The sequence below is a fragment of the Dreissena polymorpha genome, chromosome 13 (assembly GCF_020536995.1).
Source record: "Dreissena polymorpha isolate Duluth1 chromosome 13, UMN_Dpol_1.0, whole genome shotgun sequence".
Lineage (NCBI taxonomy): Eukaryota > Metazoa > Mollusca > Bivalvia > Myida > Dreissenidae > Dreissena > Dreissena polymorpha.
Window position 1 is genome coordinate 924265 of NC_068367.1, and position 26891 is coordinate 951155.

The following is a 26891-nucleotide window of genomic DNA, read 5'->3' on the forward strand; positions in this document are numbered from 1 at the left end:
ACACGGACCTCACACTGCTGTGGGTGTACCCCATGACACGGACCTCACACTGCTGTTTTTAACGTATACCCTCATTAGTGGGTGATTCAAGGTGAAGTCTGTTCTCTCATCAACTGTCAACTAAGTCGGGTTGTGGTATCTTTGACGTTAGAGAAAATGCGTTAAATACGTAAAATAAATGAGGGTTAGGGATATGATGGCTAAGTGGAAAATGTGTATGTACTTAGTTAAAATGTATGCAAACGTGGTAGGATGCTAAGGGCGGCGATTTTTTTAAGTCCTAAAAAGTCGTTCATCTTCTATTAAAGCTACCGATCCGCATTAAGTGGGTATTAAAAAATGTTTATTACAAAACAAGTATTTTACCTAATTACCCCCGCTTTTTAATATTTTATTGATAACTTACGGCTTTTTTCTTTATTAAGTAAAATTGAACCGCACAACGTCTCAGTGTGTCTCTTTGGTAATAACGAGATCATACATTGATCGTCTGTTGAATTTAACTTCCATATCATCTAGGTATTTATCGCATATTTGAACTAAGATACGCGGATAATAATAAGGCATCGCATATGAGAAACGACTTGCATTATTTTCAAAATACAATAGTGTTCAATATAATTATTTTTTTTGCAATTAACGTGAGTCCTTATATAAAAAAATCATTGAGAATAAAGACATTTTTTCTAGTGTATATAACCAACCATTTCTAAATATTCTTAACATAGTATCATAGCCTTCAGTTTCAGATACAACTGCTCCCCATTTAAGCCAGACCTAATAAAAGTTCGAAGCCATGGGTAAAAACAAGCCCAAGGCGCAGACTCAGAAGGTCAAGCAACAGAAGGCGTTCGTGGTGGGAACCATCAAGAAGGCGAAGACCAAGCCTATCTCCTCCAACCTGAAGAAGGTAAGTATCCTAACAAGAAAGCAAAGACCAAGCCTATCTCCTCCAACCTGAAGTAGGTACATGTAAGTATCCTAATAAGAAAGCAAAAGCCAAGCCTATCTTGTCCTACCTGAAGTTGGTAAGTAGCTTAACAAGAAGGCAATGACAAAGCCTGTCTCCTCCAACCTAAAGAAGGTAAGTAGCCTAACAGGAAGGCGAAGACCAATCCTATCTCCTCCAACCTTGAGAAGGAATGTAACCTAACAAGAAAGCAAATACCAAGCCTATCTCATCTAACCTGAAGTAGGTAAGTAGCCTAGCAAGAAGGCAAAGACAAAGCCTATCTCCTCTATTTTTAAGAAGGTAAGTAGCCTAACGAGAAGGCAAACACAAAGCCTATTTCATCCAATCTGAAGAAGGTAAATTGTCTAACAAGAAGGCGAATACCAAGCCTATCTCCTCCAACCTCAAAAAGGTAAATTGTCTAACAAGAAGGGGAAGACCAAGCCTATCTCCTCCAACCTGAAGAAAGTAAGAAGTCTAGTAAGAAGGAAAATACGAAGCCTATCTCCTCACACCTGAAGAAGGTAAGTAGTCTAGTAAGAAGGCAAAGACCAATCCTATCTCCTCCAACATGAAGAATGTTATTAATCTAGTAAGAAGGCAAATACGAAGCCTATCTCCACCAACCTGAAGAAGGCAAGTAAGCTTACAAGAAGGCGATGACCACGCCTATTTCCTCCAACATGAAGAAGGTAAGTAACCTTACCAGAAGGCGGAGACCACACCTATCTCACCCAATCTGAAGAAGGTACGAAGCCTAACAAAAAAGAAAAGACCAAGCCTATATCCTTCAATCTGAAGAAGGTAGGTTACCTAACAAGAAAGCAAAGACCAAGCCTATCTCGTCCTACCTGAAGTAGATAAGTAGGCTAGCAAGAAGGCAAAGACAAAGCCTATCTTCTCCAACCTGAAGAAGGTAAGTAGCATAACAAGAAAGCAAAGATCAAACTTGTCTCCTCCAACGTGAAGAAGGTAAGTAGCCTAACAAGAAGGCAAAGACAATGCGAATCTCCTCACACCTGAACAAGGTAGGTAGCTTAACAAGAAAGCAAAGACCAAGCCTATCTCCTCACACCTGAACAAGGTAAGTAGCCGAACAAGAAAGCAAAGACCAAGCCTATATCGTCCTACCTGAAGAAGGTAAGTAACCTAATGAGAAGGCGGAGACCACACCACACTTTCCAACTTGAATAATGTATGTAGCCTAACAAGAAGGCGGAGACCAAACCTATCTCCTCCAGCCTATAGAAGGTAAGTAGCCTAACTAGAAGGCGAAGACCACACCTATCTCATCCAACCTGAATAATGTATGTAGCCTAACAAGAAAGCAAAGACCAACCTAAAGAAGGTACGTAGCCAACTCTTCCCGGAAGTTACGCCCTCGTGGAAAATTAGTGGACAGGGTGCGTATTCCGGAGATGGTCGATTTGTTACGTTTACTTACAGATTGCAGAGATGCAACTTGTTCCGAACATCGTTCAGGTCACGCAAAGAAATGTTTGTGATTTGTTCATACATTTAGAAGGACGATATGTATGTTTTGTCGATGATTGAATTCGAACTTGATTCCTCTTTTCGTTGTAAAAACAGTTTTTTCCCTCATAAGAAAATATTACAAAATGTGCTTTCAACTTAATTTCCCGAATATAATGACTCTTCAGCAAGTTTAGACTTTACCGAAGAAAAAAACATTCTATTATATTTTTAAAGTAAATGATATTTTTGAGGTTGCAATCTCGTAATGCGGAATACAATTTCATCAATCGGCAGTAAGGCGGCCATATAATCATGATTTATACGCATTCCTAAAATATTATATCTCCAGGGGATATTTTTGATAATGAAGTAGCGTATTATGTGCCTGTTGTTATTCGCAAGGTAAATGATACTCTTGCGTTCACTCAGGAATAATACAATAAAAGCGGAAAGTGTCGTCTCTGATGAGCCTGTGCAGACTGCACATGCTAATCTGGGACGACACTTTACGCGCATGCATTAAACTCCCGTTTTACAGAGCGCGGTCCAAATGTATAATTATTATTTGAATCAGTATTCAGGTTGCCGCGTAACACCTTTCCCCATGGCTTTGTATGAAATAAACCGTTGTTACTAATTGGCTTTCGTGTTTCTGTACTAATACATGTTTAACATTGAATTGATCACGTTTTGAAACATGCTTTTTTTTTTTAAAACATCACACACACATTGGTAATAAGATAAACATTGGAGTTATACAATATACAAACTTTTCGAACTTTCTCTAGCACAATTTACGAGTAAAAAACTATGTTTATTCTAAATTACAGTTAGTAAGCGGATGACCAACCCTTAAAAGTGTATGCGTTCAATATCTTAACAACCATACAAGTGAATAATATATAATAAAACATTTCGTTCTGAATATAGCTTCATCCGCGAAGGTTATCGTTCCGTTCGTTTGTCTTTTCAAACATGCTCAAACATATTATTTACGCAGTACTCGTAATTTTAGTACATGTAGTCTTTGAGCGGAATGTTCTTCCGTATGACATGTTTTGTCTGCCATCGATTTATTTAAATGATTTAAAAATGTATGTATAGTACGTTGTATCCAACCGGATCAATTTTTTTTATCCTGGAAATTGCTTAGATACCAATCAACCAAGCTCCCAGTCGTTTACATTCTGATTGCAGCATTTCAGTAAATATGACACTTTTAAAATGGTTTATAGACATCTCACGGTATTTAAATCCAGCGTTTAAAAAGGTAATTGTTGGTATTTTGAAACAAACTGCATGCATACCTTCCCAAATGGCCATGCCCGTACGTATTCCAGTTGAATCTGCAGTCGACGAGAGCCAAGACGGACAAGGTGGATGCCAGCTTTAAGGAGATCCGCCAACAGATCCAGGAGGCGGCCAGTGCGTCTACAGAAAAACCCAAGGCTGTCGCTTCGGTAACGTGCGCTTTTTTCTTACCAGACTTAGTAACTGGTTTAAACCTGACATATTCTTACTTCGTTTATTAGAGTTAATGCGGTGTTTAACAATAAATATGCGATGGAACATTTGCCATAGTGAGCTTCCGACAAAAACTCACGTATTATATACCTACTTAATTATCATCACATTTAAACTTAAAAGGTACCCATCGTATATTATGTTATTTTGTCCGTGCAATTTCTTCGAAAGCCTGAGTCTTTTGGTGGAATATTGTGACCGTTCCCCGTGTAAAAGATTTCAAAAAGTCCTTTTTGCGTAAAAAAAGAATCTTACGAACGCTTGCTGAGTGAAGATTGAACAAGGCGGACATCATAATTATTTCAGTTAGACAAATTTTTCTAGTGTGCTTAAAAATCAACTGTTATAATGTAAGAAGGAAGTCTGTTAAGTTTATGCGCAGTTAATTTTTTAGACGTCAATGTGCAAGTTAAAACCACTGCTGTGAAAGTATGCTATTAGTATAACCTTGTCGATGTATTGTAGGATTGTTTATTCTTTAACTGCATGTTAACGAAGTATACAATTATGTTAAACATATTTTTCCTTATCATTCAAATATCTGAAACCACATAACTTACATTCTTTAGTAATGAAATTATTTATTATTGTTCCCCCTGTTTGTCAATGGCATAGTTGCTTCACTACAACTTTTATCAACGCACAAAAATTATTAAATAAAAAATCCGCTCCGCTGTAGGGCAAGTCAACAATAAATTATTCATAACAGCTGAGCTGTGGGATGTTTATTTATTTAATTATATGAATGTACCTATGTTACGCACAAAATTGATCGTGTATAAAAGAAGGCCTATCTAGAAAATTGGATATTAACATGGATATCAACACCATTTAATCTTTGTATCTCGTGTATGTTGTTTGAGTTGGTTTGCTCACGCCTTTGAACAATATTCGGTGACCATGGTTGTAAAATGTTTAGTTTCACAGAGTTACTGTTCATATGACAGTACGAGTTGCTCCCCTTAAGTCGAGTTCGTATTTTGTTTATGTGTACAAATGTATGTTATGTTGGCAAGTTTTAATCTATGCACTAATTTATTGAGGTTGTGAATGAAATGTGGGTTTCACCATTGATTTAATTATTACTCAATGTTCTAACATATTCCATGTGTGTTCCTTTCTCAATATCCGATTTTATTTCAGCAAGGGAAGTCATCACGAAAAGAAACAACCAAGGAACCCGTCGATATGGACACAGCTACCGAGAGTTTCTCCAAGTTATGACATACTGTTTTAATAGCGAGAATTTGATTATGTCGGTCAGTGCTCTTACCCACTGTGAAAAATCAATAATATATATAATTTAAAAAATCAAATAAATAAATTAATCGAGACTCTAATCGTATGTGCTTGCGAATAATGCGGATGAATGTCTGGAAACCGTCATAATCAACTGTATGGATATTTATTTGATTATTTCTGTAAAATATTATCTTTCACTTTATCTTTTTGTAACGACTCGTTTGAATTAGCCATCATTCCACCAATATCGGAGCAAAATAATGAGTAACATGTTGTTTGATGTTATGACTTTTACCGTTAATGAATATGCAAAGTTTCCATGTGAATGTTATTTGAACTCCTTGTAAATTCATGCGAAAATAAATGTATAAAGCGATGCTGGTTGAGTAACATTCATGCTTCGGATATTGGAAAATTTCGGAAGACATCATTCTTAAATTGGTAAAGTGCGTTCTCTCTTCTACCTGACACTTTGCCTGCCTGCCCACTGTTAACTAATTGTTATAAATATGTTTTTTATTTGATTAATGATCCGCGCGCATAGCTCCAGATGACTGCATATGTAACGTTGTTAAATTTCCTTGATAAAGCAGTATTAACTTGCAACTTAATTACAAGGGTCTCACTATAAGTAGCATTGTCCAAATATTTAAATACCGTTTTAATACAACAATGCAAACTTGCTTGTTATATATGTAAAAATAAAAATCCACAATTCAACATAATTATTTATTATATATTTCTATACATTTTATTATAAAGAGTACATAATAAAAAATAACTTTCAAGTTTAATATAATATAAATGCAATGATAATGATTGCATAAAAATAAAAATACACAATTCAACAAATATAAATTTCTATACATTTTGTTATAAAGACTAAAAATAACTTTCAAGTTTAATATAATATAAATGCAATGTTTATGATAGCATACAAATACACAATTTAACATACATATTTCTATACATTTTATTATATAAAGAGTACATAATGAAAAATAACTTTCAAGTTTAATATAATATAAATGCAATGTTAAGGATAGCAAGATTATGAAATATAAAAATAATAATAATTAAAACCAATGGATTTTTCCCGATAATGCGCTTATGGATATATTGAGTATATTGAGCATGGTCATATAAATAACCTCGCACTCTTCATAAAACGATATTTAGTAGTTGGCTGAGCTTGTAATACAATTTGCCTACCCCAAACGGATATTGTTGGTTCAGTCACAGCCAATATGGTAAGTTGTTCCAAAGGTCTCGCACGAACTAATATGCCCCTATAAAAATATATACTGATAATATATTTTCAATTAAAAGGGCAACAACTCCCGGAAATACGCATTCGAATGGAACAGCTTGGCACGGTGGGCTTAATTATTTCTCACAATAATGGTTGAACATTATACAGGATTATTTAAGAAAAGCCAGTGTTTAAGCTCAGAAAAGCCGATGGTAAACTTACCTCTTTGATGTCTATGTTATACGTGACTTTTATTAATGAGCGTTATGACATCCTTCAAGGTCAATACAGTAGATGCAGAATTAAAACATTCAAATTTATAATTAAATGAGCAATAACCCAAATCAATGATCAACGAACAGGAAATACATGACACCATGCGGTACACACATTGGAAGGGTAACTGCCTAAAATATCATGGAACTCAACTGATAGGTTCCATGGACATTTCTTGGCAAAGAACATACCCTATTGGTATCAAAAGGCCAAGAACAACTATTAAAGAAATAAAGCGGAAGAATCTGACTATATTCGCATGTGAACGCTACATGGAAAGCTTCCTATAATTAATCGCAAATACCGGACGGACAGAGGGAGGGACAGCACGTTTGATTTACGAAAGTATCAGTGGATTTTTTTCTCGCAACTGCAAACTTAAAAATATTTAGTCGGACGGTCGTTCGATGCAGCGACTCTCCTCTTTCGGGGAGTGTATTAATGGAAGGATTTATAATATTATAAACCATCCGTATGTATGGATATACATGAACACGTGATTTAGGAAAGAGCTTGAATGAGTTATTAAAAAATTTATAAAGAACAATATTTCAAAAGCCAATCAGATATTGCCATGTATAAATCCGAAATAAGCACTCTAAAATCAATCATACCACGCCATAAATAAAGAAGTATATACTAGCTAAAAGCACCCGAATTACATGCCTTTTGTGTGATTACTGCATATATTACGATAATTTTCGGATTATAAATGTTTCTTACAAATTGTTCTTCATATCGTGGTTACGGTCGTGTGTGTGTCTATGGAAACCTGTGTTCAATATTTGGATCAAGGTCTCTTGAGGTTGAGGTAACGGACACCATTTACTAAGAAAATGGTCGCTCTATCTCGCTGTTAACGGTTGTTCGATGTTTCTATGGTTACAGTTATGCAATTTTGTAAGGCATTCGTCGCTTTATGTTTTCGAGGTAACGATTACTTTATTTTTCAATGGTAACGGTCGCAGAGCCGGCGATGTCCTTTAAAGTCTTGCAGTCAAAGCTGAAGATGACGGCATGCTGCTTGAGTCGTGTGGGTATCAGCTTGAATGTCTTCTCAAACACTGCCTTTGCAGGAACATCTCTGGAATAAACAGGCCTTCGATATGTATGTCGGTTTAATTCTCAAATCGAAACTGTCTGTATAGTCGAATTCGTCAGCATGTATGTCATGCATGTACGATTTGAATCTAAATTTAGTTTTAGTGGAGATTCGTTCATACGATACAAAGACACAATTTTGTTTTACGGATCATTTTAATTTCCTGCAACAATATTTTTCATACGACACACGAACACTAACTCCGATCCTAAAAAAAGACGAATGCTTTGGTTATTGTAGGAAAATATGTACGGAATTTCTTCGTCACAATCGACTCGGGGCGCTAATTTGTCTTTGCTGAATTTTATGAAATTCGTCTTCAATGTTTAAATTTTCTTGCATATATTGTGTTATTGTAACATATTTTAATCAATATATTACAATTTAACACATATAAAATCGTATAATCTCGCTTTAACAAACTTAAACTTTTCAATGGAGTAGATGGTCTTTTGGTACGAAGTCCTCATACGTATGCCTTTAACATATTACTGGCCTGCTTGAATCAGAGCGGGATGGGGAGAGAATTGCCCATACAGGAGTTCATGTCCAATGTGTTCACAAGTTAGTTGACCGAGACGGGGATCAGATTGCAACTCATGAAGAGTAAATACCAACTAACAGTATATCTAAACAAGATGTGTTTGTGAAACACTATGTCACCCGATATATTTGACCTTGAAGGATGACCTTGACCTTTCACCACTCAAAATGTGCAGCTCCATGAGATACACATGCATGCCAAATATCAAGTCGTTATCTTCAATATTGCAAAAGTTATGGCAAATGTTAAAGTTTGACGCAAACAAACCAACAAACAGGCAGGGCAAAAACAGTATGTCCCCCAGTATAGATTGGGGACATAAAAATACATATACTTATGTTTGTATACGTACGGAACATGTTCGTCTTTGATATCTTCAAAGGCGTCGCTCTCCATGGAGATATCGCAGTTGATAAGCGCCTGAGGAAGCGGGTTGGTGAAGCTCACCACGAATTGCATGGGCTCACCTAACCGTGCCTTGCCGTCTTGAGGACCCTGAAAGTGTAACAAAACATCTTTAGAACAGAATTATAATATTGCGCAAACAAATGACTCTATATAAAGTTTTCAAATAAATGAAATTGCTCATTTCCAAAAGATGAGAACGTTCATTTCCAATTAATGAATTATTAATATCTAATGACTGAAAGTATTCGTGTCCAATAAATACAAACATTCACATTTTTTTTGCTGTAACCAATCGAGGTCTATGCAACGAGAAAGCTACTATATCACCTTCACATCCAGGTCTGGGCGCCGGAAGCGGAAATCGTGCGTCTTTATTCTGGACTGCGGAGGCTCATTGCCGAGCTGCTTGACGGTAGCGGTAGCCTCGATATACAGTCCGGCTAGCTCCATCAAATTAGGGAGATAATCAGCGACCGTCAAAACCGTTTTGAACGACACGGCTGGAGTGAAAAATATATGTACATTATGTTGAATAACCTAAAAAGACCCCACGCGTCTGATTTGTCGCAAAACGGACATAACTCAATAACGACAACGGCTAGTGCATGTATACCCCAACCAAAACTTGACCTACTTTTTCCGCTTGCGATTTTCTCTCCACTAAACTTCTTCTCAAAGAAGATCCTGCCCGTCTCGCCAGTGTAGGCTTTGGATGCGACCCTGATAGAGGCCAGCATGATCTCGCGCTCGGCACTTCCGGTGTTGGTGGCCGTGAACTCTAGCGGCAGGTTATCGCCTATCAAGACTTCTTGGCTGTGGCGGAGGTGGTACTCCATGTGCTGGAAATCGGCATAAAGTCACTCTTATATTGTGGTTGTGTTTTATATTTTTGCCCATTTTTACAGTATATCAGTCATTCTACGGCGATCTATGTTCAATATACGGACACTTTTCCTGGGCAAGCTGGTTACCGGTATCAAGGGTACATGTACATGAGCTGGTTACCAGCAATAATTTTGCATAAGCTGGTTACCGGCAATAAGTGTACATAAGCTGGTTACCGGCATCAAGGGTACATGCTCAGGCCAATAACTGACAATCACCTAATCAAATCAGAGTTGAGGGTAGAACGGCCATACCAATAAATCCACGATCAATCCCTAGGGTAGAGTGTTACCTTACTGTTTATGATTTATATTTGTAAGGCATAAACAAAAGTTTCCATCTCAATTTGACAGTTCCTTATGTTATTCAATTGTAATGTACTCTGATATATTGTAGCGTCTTTATAAAAACAAACAAATTCGAATGATACGTTTTATAAATGTGTTGCTGTTTCGTCATTCTATTTCGAAATATAAACTGTGTTGTGTTTATATTTTAGTAAGAAATGTTTGTTATACATGTATGCCCCCTGACTTGCTGCAAGGTCGTCACTGTGACCTTGCCCTGACTTGCTTCAAGGTCGTCACTGTGACCTTGCCCTGACTTGCAGCAAGGTCGTCACTGTGACCTTGCCCTGACTTGCAGCAAGGTCGTCACTGTGACATTGACCTAAGATCTTTTGTTTTAAAATAATAATTTTATTATTTCGTCAAGGCTAACCAGCATACTAATTTATATGATCCAAATGATTATCTAGATACTGCGCGGAAACCAATTTCCTGATACAATGTCCTATGATTTTTATGAAATCTCTGATTTACGTTCCAATACTTCTTCGTCGAAATACTGCACAAGTTGAGGACATTTAAACATTACACAATGTAAAACGGTTGAAAATATTATCTAACTTGAACCTTTTTCGTCAAAATTTTATTCAAAGTTTAATGTACTATCGATAGTAAAGTGTAAAACACAACCTCCACTACAGACTCCGTCTCATACGTGCCGGGAACTGGGTGGTTTGCAGTTTGATGCGCGCGCAGCACCGCTTTTCGTTCCTCCTCACTTCCTGTTAAGAAACGGAACATCGATTATATGATTACGTGCACATTTTGGAAAACGCCTTTGTAAGTTTCGATGGAAAAAAGCATTAAATCGTTTGTTTTATATATATATATTCGGGTGGTGGCAAAGTACACTCGCAGAACGTGTGTGTACATTCACATTGCAACACCGTACAGCAGAGCGAAGTATACATACACAACATGTAGTAGAATGCAACATGCTTAGGTAAACTTACTAAATTCAACTGAATTCAGGCATATATAATTAAATTACGTATTTAAATAAGGTAGTTTTTGTTTATTAATAACGCTTTATTTTGCTAGTCATCATTTTTAAAAACAAAACACAACCATATTGTTCAGCAATTCCATGTTAAATTAAAAACGCATGACATGAATCTTAAAGGGGCCTTTTCAAGTTTAAGTAAATTGACAAAATAAAAAAATCAGTTTTCATATTTGCAAGTTTTCGTTGCAGTTATGATTTTGGTGAAGAAACAGTAATACTGAACATTTTCCATACTCTAAAATATCCATTATATGCATCTTTTGGCGATTTAAAAAACCTGAAAATTATAAAGCGTTGCAACGCGAAACGATTGGATAATTTGGAGAGTTCTGTTATTGTCGTTATAGTTTTTGATACTACGAAGATTGCTTATATATAGCATAAAACTCATCAGTTATGAAAAGCACGGACGGCCGAATGGTCTAAGCGAAAGACTTTTACACTCCAGGCGTCAGTGGTTCGAGCCCAGATGAGAGTTTCTTTATTTCTTTCATTGGTTTTATTCTTGATTTTCAATGGAGCTTTTTAGATCTGATGTTTACATTTATCAATATAAAGCATTAAAGGGGCCTTTTCACAGATTCTGGCATGTTTTGAAGTTTGTCATTAAATGCTTTATATTGATAAATGTAAATCTTGGATATAAAAAGCTCCAGTAAAAAATAAAGAATACAATTTAGACCAATCGGCCATCCTTCCGGATACAATGCCAGATGTATTTTATACTTAATATTAGCAATCCTCGTAGTATCACAAAATATAACGACCACAACAGAACCCTCCAAATTATTCAATTGTTTCGCATTGCAACACTTTATTATTTTCAGGTTTTAAATCGTCAAAAGACGCATATAATGGATATTTTAGAGCATGGTAAATTCTCAGTATTGCTGTTTCCTCCCAAAACAAAACAAACAAATATTTGCGAATCTGAAACAATTTTTTTAATTTTGTCAATTTACCAACATGTGAAAAGGCCCATTTTACGCAACAATACATCTATCGTACCTTCGGGATATTTGTACAGATCAGTGATGTCCAGACGGCGAATCTCCGACAAAGGTTGAAGGTCATATCTAGGCGGCGCCTCCGACAGCTTATACGGCTTCCCGTCGGGAATCTTAGTGCTGATAAACTTGCCAATGCTTGCAGAAAAGAACATGTGTAACTTATCACCTTTAATCGCATTAAAATAAACATGTACATCAATTACAAATGAACTTTAAATGTTACTATATAGAACTTCTTGTAAAGTACGTAGCAAGTGTTATGTTTTAAAATAAATGATTTTGAATAATTAAAATGATTTGTTGCGATTACGCGATTACTAGTTTATATGAAATGTTGATTGTTGTACAGACATAATAGCTTATTGCCAAGTGAATTGCATTCAATACATATTTTGTAATTAGTTTCTCTGCCCGGAAGTCAACTCACCTTTTCTTGTCCACCTTTAGGCGCCTAGTGCCGCCGCCCGGGAGCAGCTCCCAGTGAACCTCGTCAGCGTTCACCTCGGCGAACACGAAGCCAGTGTCAAACTTCACTCCGCACTCGCCAGCCTTCAGAGCCACTAGGGGGCACGGGCCGCATGTGTAAACTCCTGCAGAAAGGGGCGGGGCATTCAATGGACTTGTTAAACTCAAGTAATCTTTGACATTTGAACATTACTAACCGTGTTATTTTCTAATGTGTTGTTGAATACCGACTCAGATTCTACGATATACTTTTTAATATATTGCATCTTTTGGTACAATTTTAAGAGAGAAACGTCATAACTTCAGCAGCCACAACACAGTATATAGACTTCACAATTTATTTACTCACTAAGAGAATAATTTATTTTATGCTTTCCGGTGGATTATAGAGAAATACAGTGAATTAAAACTGATAATTTCACTGTTTCAAACAGTGAAAATGAACAGTGAAAATTATCGATAATTTTCACTGTTAACTGTGAAATGACGTCATTTTTTTGACGAAATGAGGTCATTATCCCAGCGAAATTCTTTAGTTAAACTCTTTAACAATTTAAATAAACTGTGAAAAAAAGCATAAAATAAAACGAAAATGTGTTGGATTCGGTGGAATATCGATTTTAATTCACTCGTGATAGAATAAATATTTTTTCACTCGTGGCTGTTGTTATAGTGTGGTTTGACACTGATAGGCCCTTAAAATTTTATTTATATCTATTATGTCAACTTTTGAAAAATCTTACACAAAACCTCTGTCGTGCAACTGAACAGACCAGTCTTCGCTTATTTATAACATGAAACGGTGACAGCATAGTATCCTTGTCTGATAACTGACGTCCACCAAGCCCCGATGGTATCAAAGCAAGCAGTCTCAGCTAAGTTGGAATACTTAAAATTGTAACACTTTGCCTCGTTTGTGCGTAAGGACTTCAAGCACAATGCATGATGCAATTCACTCCTAAACTCGATATTATGCCTTATTTGCATTAGTCATGAAACGACTGGTAAAACATGCGCCATACCTTACTGATGGCTGCAAAAGACGATCACTTGATAAACAAACAATGGCTGTGATAACCAATAAGCCATAACATTACACCAAATTATGTTTCCAAAATCGTACGAAGCTAAAATGACCGCTCTTTAATACGAAGCTAAAATGACCGCTCTTTAATACGAAGCTAAAATGACCGCTCTTTAATACGAAGCTAAAATGACCGCTCTTTAATAACTATACTAGTATCTTACCCTCGCTGGTTTCCTGAGGAGTGGCGTCTATCACCTGCCAGCCGTCGTAATGACCCCGAGGTTCAAGGTCAGGTCGAGACAGCCACACTTCATTCCACACGTGGAAATTCCTGACAAATGCAGGCAAAGAAATGTGCACTTTGCTTTTCTGTGCAGTGTTTTGAAGGCAGTTACAAAATCACTGCATTACAATATAACAGGGCCAATTCGCCATTAATTTTGCACGCACTCGAGAGCCGTTGAAATATAACGAGGTTGTTTGTCCATAGTGCGGTTATCTAAAAATTATTGGTAATAAATAATTATTTCCAATATGCAAAGGGCATCCATATTGTAAGTGAACAAAATAAACATTTAGTGAATCATTGAGATTAATTCATTAACAAAACAAGTTGATTTCTCAACGTACCAAACGGAATCACCAGACCAGCTGACGTCAGCTTTCTCCAAAGCGTTACCGTTGAGCCGGAAGTACTTCTCGATGCAGTTACTTCCGTCAGTATCATGCGCCGAGGCGAAGTTGGTCACTGTGCGGCAGGGGATGCCGAGTGCTCGGCACAATGTGGTGGTAACGCACGAGAAAACCCAGCACTGCCCATACTGCACGGGTTTGCCCGTGCTCATGTACTGCCGGAGGATCTTGACGCTCCCAGCCCAGGCCGTCGGGGCGGTGCCGTCCGCGTAGTTACCACTCCAGTTTCCAACCAGCACACCATTGTCGTCTTGAGAGTTGACCTTGACGTTTAAATGTAATTAAGTTTAGTGTTAACCTATTTATAAAGATGCATTTAGTTCAATGGTGCGAGCTTCATTGTTCAAGCTTCATGGTTCAAGCTTCATTGATCACAACGGAAGCTTTAGTATTATCGAGGACCGTTTCCTTGATTTTAAAAGTTCTTCTCTGTCAAAAGAAGATCATTGGAACGTTTCATGGGTGAGGACCAAATCCGAGACCTCTTTGAGACTATGCGAACACATTTTCCACTATACCTTACATGTAAAACTCTGCGAGTAGGATGAGACACCTGACGGGGGCTTAACCCATGAATGCCTAGCGTCTAGAAAAAAAAGCCTTGGCAAACAGCGTAGACCCAGATGAGACGCCGCATAATGCGGCGTCTCATCAGGTTCTTCGCTGTTTGCTTAAAGAAATTTCTGTATGAAATATTCTAAATATAGAAATAAATATACTAGACATCCCTGATTTTGGAAATGAATTGATCTAATTTAGAAGGATGGGAGAGTCCACTAGGCATTAATGGGTTAATCATGTTTGATATAAGTATTCACAAAGACACCCCTGGCACTCATGTTGGACCGCACAACATTCCATCATTCCATCATTCCAACATTCCATCATGATTAAATACACACTTTGTTAGTATTTTTCTGCACAAAAACGGGGGGCGCTGCCACCGCCGACATGTGTGTCGCATATAGATGTATTAGTGCACCTATACGCATGGTTTTCCTACGACACGAAACTAATGAATTTCAGAATTATCTATGAGTCGCCACTTATCAACATGCCGCTGCAGTAATCAATCCACGTTAAAAATCATATTTTTGTCACACACTTTTGAAGAAGATCAGTATATTTGACACATTAATACAAAAAGAACGAGTTATCTAATCTATGCGTGAGGACAGAAAGTAAAATTATCTTATTGGACATCAACAACTGAAAGCACTTGCAGATCGCACAAACATTATGAACAATAAGACTTCTTATATAAGCGATAAAAACGTATTTTCACATATTGGAAAGAAGAGATTATTTGGTAGTTTACTTAATTGCTAGGCGACAAATCAATTGATTGACCACGTATCATAGTATCATCAAGAGAAATAAATCTATTTCGGGCTTACAATATTGAAAATATTTATTTCAACACTAATAAATGTTTGATTTTTAATTAAGGTAAATTTTGTTTAATAAAATAAAATAAAAAGACGTCCAATTGGGAATATAATAATTGAGTCTTGTGCTGAGAAAACGTAATGCATGTGCGTAAAGTGTCGTCCCAGATTAGCCTGTGCAGTCCGCACAGAATAATCAGGGACGACACTTTCCGCTTTAATCGTATTTTCGTTTAAAGGAAATCCCTTTTTACCGAAAATCTAGTTTAAGCAGAAAGTGTCGTCCCTGATTAGCCTGTGCAGACTGCACAGGATAATCTCGGATCATACTTTACGCATACGCATTAAGCCCAGTTTTCTCAGAACAAGGCATATGCAATCACATAATATTCGTATACCATTTTTACAAGAACTCGCGACACTTTCACCGGGTCGGCCATGGCTCGAGAGTTATCCTCCTTGAATCCCTTCCTCATCAGAAACAGAGCGGCTTGCAGAATGTCTTCCTCAAACTAGCAAGAACGATAAGCACACTTTGACATACAATATTTGTTAACCCATTTATGCCTAGTGGACTCTCCGATCCTTCTAAATTCGATCAATTTATTTCCAAAATTAGGGATGTCTAGTATATTAATTTCTATATTTAGAATATTTCTTTTAGAATTTTATTTAAGCAAACAGCGAAGACCCTGATGAGACGCCGCATGATGCGGCGTCTCATCTGGGTCTACGCTGTTTGCCAAGGCCTTTTTTATAGACGCTAGGTATAGATGGGTTAAGGTACCCTCGTATCGTAATGTTAATCAGTAAAACGAATACTGCTTTCGATACATTATAACAAGAAATATTTTATAGAAACTACCTAATAAATGCATTATGATATCGGTACACTCACTCGCAATTCTAACGAAACCATTTTAAACATTGTATTACTAAATACGTATATTGTATGAGGATATCAATTAGAAAGTTCATGTGTAGATTTTCTGACACTCTACATAGTTAAATAATAATTATTCATCCCCGGCAATTCTGGACCACAGACGGGTGTGATTCTCGGTCTACAACGCAAAAAGAACCATTTCAATATTATTGATTTTCTATTGAATGTACTTTTTCTGAGAACAATCAGAAAGCAAAACAAAACAATAGAATTTGTATTATCAACAAACGTGGGTTTGCAACGATTGCAGACTGTTCGAAAGTTAAAGCTGTAAAGTATCACGCTGAATGACCATTCTGTGCTATCGAAATGACCCGATCAAAATATTGGTAAAAATGTAACTTAAAATTATTGTGACAAGTGACACATGCGTTTAAAAAACACGTCCTGCAACCTAGTGTAGCTTAATGGAACTTGAACGAGTCGTGTTTTTTTTCTAGAAAATGAACGATCATTCCATCATCATTCATTCTTTACCCAACCTATTCGATTTTGGCGTAGTCTTGTGTTTCGTGGAACAAGATAACCCTGAGACAAAAACACCTTTCTATAAATGCGACCAATATCAGAACTCACATGCGCCAGTAGGGGGAATTGCATCCGGATCGCCGGGTCGAAAAGCGTTTGAACCGAGCACTGCGCTAACATGACACCCTACCTGTATGTCGCACCAAAGGGGTCGAAACTTTAATTTCTGCTGCAGCAGAATATGCTGCTCGGGCAGTAATTTGCTGCTCGAGCAGCATATTTGCTGCTCGAGCAGTATCTAGATCGTGCTCGACCAGCAAAATTCCTCCCCGAGCAGCATTTTTTTCTGCAATTGCTGCTCGAGCAGCATATTTGCTGCTCGAGCAGTATCTAGATCGTGCTCGACCATCAAAATTCCTCCCCGAGCAGCATTTTTTTCTTCTGCAGCAGAAAAATCCTGCTCGACCAGCATTTATTTAAGAATAAGCCCTTGAACCCGTCAGCCAATCAAATTTGAGCTTACAAACGGACGACATAAGCTACCTCTACGGAAACGAAATAGACCTGACAATAACTTTAGAAAAACTGCAACAAACTCATAATCTGTGTTTCAATCAATTATTATTAAATTTTCATCCTTTTTTCGTAGTTGTTCATAAAATAATAATTAAGCTTTGAAATCTATAAGTCATGTAGGAACATGCAAATCTGGCTGATCAATTGCTCCAACGTTACATGATTTATGCCTATGTGTAATCTTATTCTGTTTGGCTGATGCCATAATTTGGTCGAGCAGGATATTTCTGCTGCAGCAGAAAAAATGCTGCTCGAGCAGTTAATTGCTGGCCGAGCAGCATCTAAATGCTGCTCGAGCATTGGTGCGCCATACTACCTGTCCGAAGTTCCACTCCTTGGCCCCGCGGGTCCATGCGTTACCCCGGTACACACAGCCCGAGGGGTTGAGCACGTACTCGTCCAGTAAGACTCTCTCCTCCATGTGAGCGCCGTCACCTAATGGATGCATACAATGAGTCGCGTTCTGAGAAAACTGGGCTTAATGCATGTGCGTAAAGTTTCGTTTTAGATTAGCCTGAGCAGTCCGCACATGCTAATCAGGGACGACACTTTCCGCTTTTATGAAATTTTCTGTTTAAACACGGACTCTAGATGTCAATATACGCTCCGTGGTTTAAAGAAAGTCTCTTCTCAGCAAAAATCTAGTTAAGGCGGAAAGTGTCGTCCCTGATTAGCCTGTGCCAACTGCACAGGCTAATCTGGGACGACACTTTACTCACATACATTATTCCCAGTTTTCTCAGAACGCGGTTCCAATATTTGAGCAATACCCTTGGAAAACGGGGCTTATTGTGTATGTGTCAAGCGTCGCATCCGATTAGCATGTTAAGTCCGCACAGGCTAGTGAGTTACTACATTTTCCGCTAAGACTAGATTTTCGTTAAGAAGAGACTTCTTTTCAACGAAAAAATCGATTATAGCGGAGTGTGTCTTCCCTTAAATCCATTATAGCGGAGTGTGTCTTCCCTTAAATCCATTATAGCGGAGTGTGTCTCCCCTTAAATCCATTATAGCGGAGTGTGTCTTCCCTTAAATCTGTTATAGCGGAGTGTGTCTTCCCTTAAATCCATTATAGCGGAGTGTGTCTTCCCTTAAATCCATTATAGCGGAGTGTGTCTTCCCTTAAATCCATTATAGCGGTTTGTGTCTTCTCTTTAAAGCCTGTCTGGGCAATATAGCCTGATATGGGACCGCACTTTACGCAAAAGCTTTAATATCCGTGTTCACAGAATGACGACTGCCTGCTATCGAAAAGACACGTGGCTGATTGTTCTCACATGAAGATCGCTGTTGGTCGCACGAGAAATTGTTTGATTACCTTGTATAATGGGACAATTTGGTTATCAGGGATGTTATCGCGCAATCGTTTATTTTAAAAAACGATGACGAATGTAAAGGTCTAATTGCACAAGCACGATTAATCTTGATTTTGTCACATGGATGAACTCGAATTACTCAACACGGTAGATTAACGGTATCATGTATCAAACAAATACGATTTAATGCAGCGACATAGGTTACAAAGTCACCTTTCTTCCATGGGTTAAACAACACTATAATGTCTCGCTCGTGCTCGAAGTTAAACACTAGCGTCTTCGCCTCGCCTGTTTCCGTCTTGCCCAGTGCGTGACTGCGCACGTGCAGATTCCATTCACCCACAATACAATTCACGGGAACGTGGATCTAGAAATTGAAATAGTCTTTGACAGATACTTCTCATGTGAATGTTTTAGTCTTAATTTCATTAAATTGTTTATTTGCAGTGTTTGGTAAAATAATGAATTAACACTAAATACGTATAAATTATAATATAAATATAAAACATTATGATATAAATATGATTATTTTCTAAAGTACTGGATATTTAGAACTTGATTATTGTATGTATCTTTCTAATTAAATATCAGCTGCAGTAATAGTTAGTGATTATTTTGACTTCAAAGATAATATTTGGTTTACACGAAGCATAAGCTTTTGAACAAATGTCGAACGACATAATGACAATATCAAAATAACACTTTAATTGCAACGTGTTTCGTATTCCTTCCAGATACGAATTGTATTTTCCCGGTAGGTGATAAAAGCGGTCACAAGTTTCAAATCATTGTAACTATCGGTATTTAACATGTAAAAGTATAAAGTTTTAAACAAGCCGTCGTTCCGGCAGTGGAAGCGCAGCCTCACTTTAATACATTGCATTCCAACCCTCAAGGTATCAGGGTCAGTTCGCGACCAATAAAATAATTGTTATATAATATAGACGCTATCACGTGAACTAGGTGAACTGGAATTTTCTTTAGACAAGAAATATGTTGAATGAAGATATTCAATGATATAAATATGGTATGAATAGATTCTTAATGTGTTTTCAACAATACCATGATGGTTATTATTTTTGATTAATTTAACAAGAATTATTCCACCATATTGACTAATGTTTTAAGCATGAGCGCGATGATTCTCGATTCTGTTAATCATCGGATCAAATAGCAATGCCCGACAAACCACTAAAACAGGTTTGTTCGAAGATCGCGCATATAAATGTTTAAAATATGTACGGATACTTCGCGTGTGGCCGGTTGACTCATATGTTTTAATTCACTTCCATTCTTCTTTTGGTGTTCTGTTTTGTATCTATAGGTTTATGACCAGCAATATGTAATAATGTAAAATAAGCCGCGAATAAAGATATTCCTTGTTTTCAATAATTCCATGACAAGCACAAGTTTTGATTATTAAGAATTATTCCACCATAGCGACCAATTTATTAAGCATGAGCGCGATGATTCACGATACTATAAACAATCGTATCAAATCCTTCTAAATTGGATCAATTTATTTCAAAAATTAGGGTTGTCCAGTATATTTATTTCTATATTTAGAATATGTCTTACAGAAATTCCTTTAAGCAAACAGCGCAGACCCTGATGAGACGCCGCATCATGCGGCTTCTCATCTGGGTCTACGCTGTTTGCAAAGGCCTTTTTGCTAGACGCTAGGCATAAATGGGTTAAAAAGAACAATAGTTGTATTTTTTTAAATATAAAATACTAGAAAGTTATATTTTGAATCAAATTTTTATTCAGAATCATTATTTCAGAGCGTATCTATCTTTATAATAATTTGCCATGCTATGCTTATATGCAGGCAAGCACTTGATTTAACAAGAGGACCCTAGATCGCTTACCTGCGTAGTAGGGCTGCAAGTACGTGGATTTCTTGTGTAAAGTATAAAATGCACCACTTACTGTATGAGCACGGATTGCCGAATGGTCTAAGCGATAGACCTTAACTACAAAGGTCAGTGGTTCAAGCCCAGTAAATGATTACTTTTAATTTATTTATTTAATTTCATTCTTGGTTTTTACTGGAGCTCTTTAGATTTAATGTTTACGTTTATCAATATAAAGCAATTATTACCAAACGTCAATACATGCCAAAATCTGTGAAAATGACCCTTTATGTCTTGTATGGTCGGAGTCATTCGGTACCCTTCGCAGATTATCAATAATCGAACTTATCCGATGTTTGACGGAAAGGGCCGAAAATTTGCGATTGGGTCGGACTGCCTATTCTTGTAATTGTCATCAGTGTAACAGAGCATACATAAAAGATTAGGGATTCACTTCAATTGGAACTTAATTAGTTTAGTTTAAACCTATTTATTTTAGCTCGATTGCATCGAAAGTCTAAGGCTTATATAAACGCTCTCGAGTCCGTTTCCTGGGCTTAGAACCAGTACTTGGTGTCTTTGGGGCAGATCTAAAGAAAACTCCCACGGTGGGGATCGAACCCGTGACCTCCCGGTCGCTAGGCGAACACCATACCCATTACACCACGGCGACCTTTGATTGGAACTAATTGCTTAATTAAATAACTATTCTCAGATTATCACATTCATTTTAAAAATGGGGTCAGTGTGTAAGGGCGGTTCAACGATAATGAGTACATACAGCAATCGTTACGTCATTTCCGCTTGACTCGAGTTTTAGGGCGCCCCACTCATCCGGTTTGAAGGACTTGTTTCCTGTTTCATCTACCAGAAATTCTACCTCAGTGCCTCGATTCGCCGCATGGTGTTTTCCTGCAATATTAAAAGGGATTTAAAATGCAGGACATGCAAAACCAAAACGGCGTTCAGTATTATAACGAACGCATACATCAACTGCATCTTTAACCCAATTGTGCATAATGGACTCTCCCATCCTTCTAAATTAGATCCATTTATTTCCAAAATTAGGGATGTCTTATATATTTATTTCTATATTAAGAATATTTCGTACAGAAATTCCATTACGCAAACAGCGCAGACTCTGATGAGACGCCGCATCATGTGGCGTCTCATCTGGGTATAGGCTGTTTGTCAATGCCTTTTTTTCTAGACGCTAGGCATAAATGGGTTAAGTGTATTATTTGACAAATCGGCACATTTTATATTATTTCTTCCTTAAACATTCTAACGCATTGGCTATCTGTTTTATCATCCAGATATCGGTAAAGTGTTTTTAGATAACGGTATTTGTAAAAGTGGTAAATCTACAAATAGTTTTTTAAGTTATTTGATCAAACGTTTTTGTTGAATAATGTTTTCATTATACAAGTTATATAGTTGAAGACTGTCGGTGAATCAACGCATGCGCCGCCCGGGAATCGAACCCTGGTCGCGACAATGGGAGTCGTCATATAATGGCTATTTCTTAGCATGGTAAATGTTCAGTATTACTGTTTCCTCACAAATATCATAACTAAAACGAAAATTTACGAATCTGAAAAAAACTTTTTTCAATTTTGTCAATTTACCCAAACTTGAAAAGGCCCCTTTAAGAAACACATTGAATGATACAGGAAATATAAACGGTTTGCAAATATACCTATGGTAAGCTTTATTGTGACGTCATTTTTCTCGTTGCTATAGGGACGGTCGAATGTCAGGGTGATCTTGAAGGTGTCCCCTCGTCGGACGACGAGATCCGCCGGTAACGTTTTTCCGTCAACGCTGCGTTCTTTAGTGCACACGTACTCATCCGTTCTATTTAACGTTATCCATGTTATACGTGTAAACAAAGTACCGGATATGATTTTTAAAAATAAAGTGTATTTTGTTTTAATAACAACATATTAAACAAGACTATTGTCAGGCAATATATGTCCCCTACCGGCTCCACCATTGTCAGAAATGTCCAGCATTGTCAGATTTTATATTTGTTGCCATAGCAACCAGAATTTTTGACGTAGGAACAAAATGAAATAAGTTATTTCAAATAACGTGCATTATGTCCATATTGTCATCTATCCATATTTCAAGTTTCATGAAAAAGTATAAAGAACTTTTTAAAGTTATCGCAGGATCCAAAAAAGTGTGACAGACAGACAGACAGACAGACAGACAGACAGACAGACAGACAGACAGACAGACAGACAGACAGACAGACAGACAGACAGACAGACAGACAGACAGACAGACAGACAGACAGACGGACGGACGGAGAGATGCATTTTATTTTTTCCAAACTTCGAAATTTGATATGTGTTTACCTAATTCATTTGAATACATTATTTTCACTATAAATATTGACATTGATCCAAGTATCATCTGAAAAATACGATTTCGCGATTTCTTCGATGAGCCTTTTTACCTGTTTACTTATGCATATCTAATTTAAGGTTGCACTGATGTGAAATTGTCGTGGCCGAGTGGTTAAGGCGAAGGTCTATAAATATTTGGGGATCTTCCAGCGCAGATTCGAATCCTGACGACATCGCATACTTTTTGCGACGCGTTTTATTTCTTTTCTAACGTAATTTGATTTAATATAGCATATAAGCTATGTTTATTGTTAAATATGTTACAAATTGTAAGAACATCCTTCCATTTTTAAAATTAAAACAACGTTATGGCTAAATTGGGTAAATTACTGCTGAAAATACGAATGATGCATGTTGCATTTTTATTTTTATTTAAAAATGTAAACGGTAAATCTGTCTATTTCTTGGTATTTTTGCTGTATATAGTGTTTCTATAAAAAATAAGTTTAAAATATAACTTAAATGATACTATTTAGAATTTTATGACACTTTGTTTTTAACCGACCCAATTTTTACTTGGCTGAAATCACTTAGGCGCTATTCCATAGATAAAAAAATGTAAAAAAATAAATGTCTGTAAAAGAATACTTATTTCATCTTGTTTAAACTTTAAACACCTTTACTGCATCTGTACACACCAACTGCATGCCCATATTTGATAATCTGAATGAATTATGGAACTTTTATATACCCCAGGGCTGAAAATAAACTGGACAAAAGCCGAGCTTGAGGGTGGTTTTGAAAAAATCGGTATATTTTTTTTAAAAAGCATGGAAAGCCTACCTACAAATTTGCATGTAGTTCAGTGAAATGATGCTAATTAGGAAAATAATTAATTAAATTATATTTGGATATGTGCCCATTAGAGGTGCGCTACCTTAAGCTCTCTGTAAAAAAGTGATTGTTATAACGATGTACTTTTCGCGGGCGGAAAAAAATCGATAGCGACGTTTAAATGTAAATTATTTATCAATCGAGAAGCTACTGAAGCGAATGCAAAAGATGGCCAGGATATCTATTTGATAACTCGATTCAAAATTAAAGATTAATGATTTTGTGTGTGCAAAAGTGTTATGTTCACAAAAGAATGTTTATTTACATACATTAATATGCATGGTATATACAGTGTAGTTAATGTACACGACCTGTAAGGGTCTATATTAATAACGATGTTAACATGTATTCATGTACCCTTTCCGCGTTTATGGTATTTTCGTTTAATGATGATATCGTCTAAAACAAAAATCTAGTGTATGGGGGAAGTGTTGTCCCTGATAAGCCAGTGCGGATTGGTCAGGCTAATCTGAAATGACACTTCGAGCTCATGCATTTAGTCCAATTTTCCGAAAAAAAGGAACAAATCATGAGTATTAACTATTAAACCATCATTTATTAGTTTAACCAATTTAACTGCAGTTTTAGAAAGTTAGAAACTGTCCTGACAAATTTCGGAAAATGAATTTAAATATGATCAGCTATATTGAACAGCTCCTGTAACATTGCACCTTTTCTTACTTGTGTTTCACCGTGTTCTCGGAGATGTGGAGATCAACGGCCTTGACATTGAGGACCTTCATGAGATCATCGGGCTCGGGCTTGGGGCGGGGCGCTGGGGGCGTGGCTGCAAAATGAGCGGTATGTTGGAAAAGCTTTTGTGAGCCTGAAATTGCCACGAAGATCAGCAATTGACGCTGATAATCCAAAATGTAGGGAAAATAAAGCGCATGTGTGTCTTGCCTGTGTGATCACGTTGCCTAGACCACGTGACTTTTTCGGATCTGTATTGGGAGAATAAAGCGCGACCCAGTTAACATTTTGTAAGGATCTCTTTTTAAATATTTCACCATTTTTAATGGGATAATTTAGAGAGCCCGCTCATTCGTAAGAGTTTTCTAAAGGTATCGTGATCTTTTTAAACAAATAAGTTTTTTTTCAGTAAAGTGCAACCGCGCGTTTGAACGGTTAGAAAAATGTCGGATCAGTGTGGGGACTCCATATTACAAACGCGCTTTTGTGCTTTACTGAAAAATACTTATTTGTTTTAAAAGATCATGATACCTATAGAATACTTTCACAAATAAGCGGGCTCTCCACTTTTTCCCATTACAAATTGTGCAATATTTAAAAAGGCATCATTAAAAATATTAACTGGGTCGCGCTTTTTTTCCAGCACGGATCTTAGAAAGTCATGTGTTATAGGCACCGTGGTGATGACATTGCCGAATGGTCAAGAATGGTAGGTGCGTGTCTGACATGGAGAATTCGAGGCTCATGTGTAGGCTTTGAGTGGAAAGAATAATGCTTTTATGAAATGGAAGGCTGTATTTGGAATGCAAAATGCGAAACTGGAATGGAGGGTACATGCCTTAACCATTTGCATGCTGGGAAATTTGTCGTCTGCTAAAATGTCGTCTGCTGAATTTCTAAAATCAGCATTTTCTTCGATTTGTTTTCAAAGAATACTATCAAAATAGCAAAAAGTTTGGATCCTGATGAGACGCCACGTTCTGTGGCGTCTCATCTGGATCCAAACTGTTTGCAAAGGCCTTTAAAATTGGGTTCCAGTGCTGGAAGGGTTAAATGAAGGGTCGTGTCCGGACATGGAGAATAGAAGTCTGAAATAGAGCATTGTGTCTGAATGGATAATGCGTGTCTGAAAATGGCGGGGTGTCTCCTGAATGGAAAATTCATGTTTTAAATAGAGGCTTGTATCTGCAATGACGAGAATGGAGATTGGGCTGAAATTTTGGATTACGTCTGAAATTGATAGACATCTCGAGAGCAAAGGGTCGCATCTAAAATAGATCGGGAATGTTAAGAATATACTAGTAGAATGCTCGAAAACTATTATGCGACATTCTTATTTAATATTTAAACAAAAACTGATAAAAACAAAACCTGGTCTTTCGTTCTCCCGTTCATTAGTCACCGTCTCCTCGCCAGTAGAACGCCCGCCTCTAGACCTGTGCCTATAGTTGTTTATCGCCCGATCCCGCTCCCAGTATCGCGGCGTGTCCCGGGCCCGTCCATAATGGTACTCCTCCGTCGACGGGCTCCGATGGACTTCGTTGTTACCCCGATTGTTTCTCCTATCGTAGTTGTATGAGTAGTTGGGATAGCTGAACAGGTACGGGTTGAAAGAGCTTCTGTAGCGGCTGAACATTCTCCTAAAATTGTGTCGTGTTCTGAGAAAACGGGGCATAATGCATGTGCGTAAAGTGTCGTCCCAGATTAGCTTTTGAAGTTCGCACAGGCTAATCAGGGACGACACTTTCCGCCTAAATTGGATTTTTGCTAAGAAGATCCTTCATTTAAACGAAAAATGTCATAAAAGCGGAAAGTGTCGTCCCTGACACGCACATACATTTAGCCCCGTTTTCTCAGAACGCGTCTCAAATGTTTTTTAAATGTTTTTACATGCGAGGTGATAGCATTTAGTCCATTACAATTTGAAAATGTTTGTTTTGTGACATCAACGTAAAAGCAGTTTAAGGGACCGCTTCACAGATTAGAAAATTCGTATAAAATCACAAAGTAAAATATGGTTGACAAAGCCCCATTTAATCTGAAATAGTTTGAGTATTAGTACAAGTTAGCCATATTTAGGCAAGCTAATCACCTTAGCAATAGTTAAAGGGAGCCACTTTACAGACTGACAAATTGTATCAGGTGTATTCACAGATGTAAGGATCACACATGAAACTTACGCAATAGCATT

General features: G+C 37.3%; 2 protein-coding genes across 11 annotated transcripts in view; one reads left to right on the forward strand and one right to left on the reverse strand.

The window, feature by feature from the left end:
• Window positions 1-5571, forward strand: part of LOC127855098 (ribosomal biogenesis factor-like) — a 92175-nt gene extending 86604 nt beyond the window's left edge. For 4 of the 9 annotated variants that reach the window (XM_052390457.1, XM_052390461.1, XM_052390456.1 and 1 more), the window contains exons 2-4: window positions 744-910; window positions 3769-3888; window positions 5096-5571. In XM_052390457.1, coding sequence (XP_052246417.1) covers window positions 797-910; window positions 3769-3888; window positions 5096-5176 — 315 coding nt within the window. In that variant the 5' untranslated portion in view covers window positions 744-796 and the 3' untranslated portion in view covers window positions 5177-5571. Of the gene's footprint in view, window positions 1-736; window positions 911-3768; window positions 3889-5095 lie in introns of all 9 variants that reach the window. The other 5 variants (XM_052390465.1, XM_052390463.1, XM_052390464.1 and 2 more) reach the window with 2 other exon arrangements.
• A 466-nt stretch (window positions 5572-6037) lies between these two features.
• On the reverse strand, window positions 6038-26338 carry LOC127856297 (protein-glutamine gamma-glutamyltransferase K-like). 2 transcript variants are annotated; one of them, XR_008037950.1, is made up of 17 exons: window positions 26072-26338; window positions 24689-24794; window positions 22459-22616; window positions 21541-21671; window positions 19117-19270; window positions 17904-18022; window positions 15996-16109; window positions 14147-14472; window positions 13738-13847; window positions 12452-12614; window positions 12023-12159; window positions 10639-10730; window positions 9411-9615; window positions 9104-9276; window positions 8721-8863; window positions 7446-7806; window positions 6038-6483 (listed from the first exon to the last, which is right to left on the reverse strand). XR_008037950.1 is itself a non-coding variant. In XM_052392409.1 (16 exons), the coding sequence occupies exons 1-16, from the start codon at window positions 26334-26336 to the stop codon at window positions 7665-7667; spliced, it is 2538 nt and encodes an 845-aa protein (XP_052248369.1). In that variant the 5' UTR covers window positions 26337-26338; the 3' UTR covers window positions 6038-7664. The 2 variants fall into 2 exon arrangements, 1 of the variants encoding a protein (XP_052248369.1); XM_052392409.1 differs by having other exon boundaries at window positions 6038-7806.
• Window positions 26339-26891: the final 553 nt, after the last annotated feature.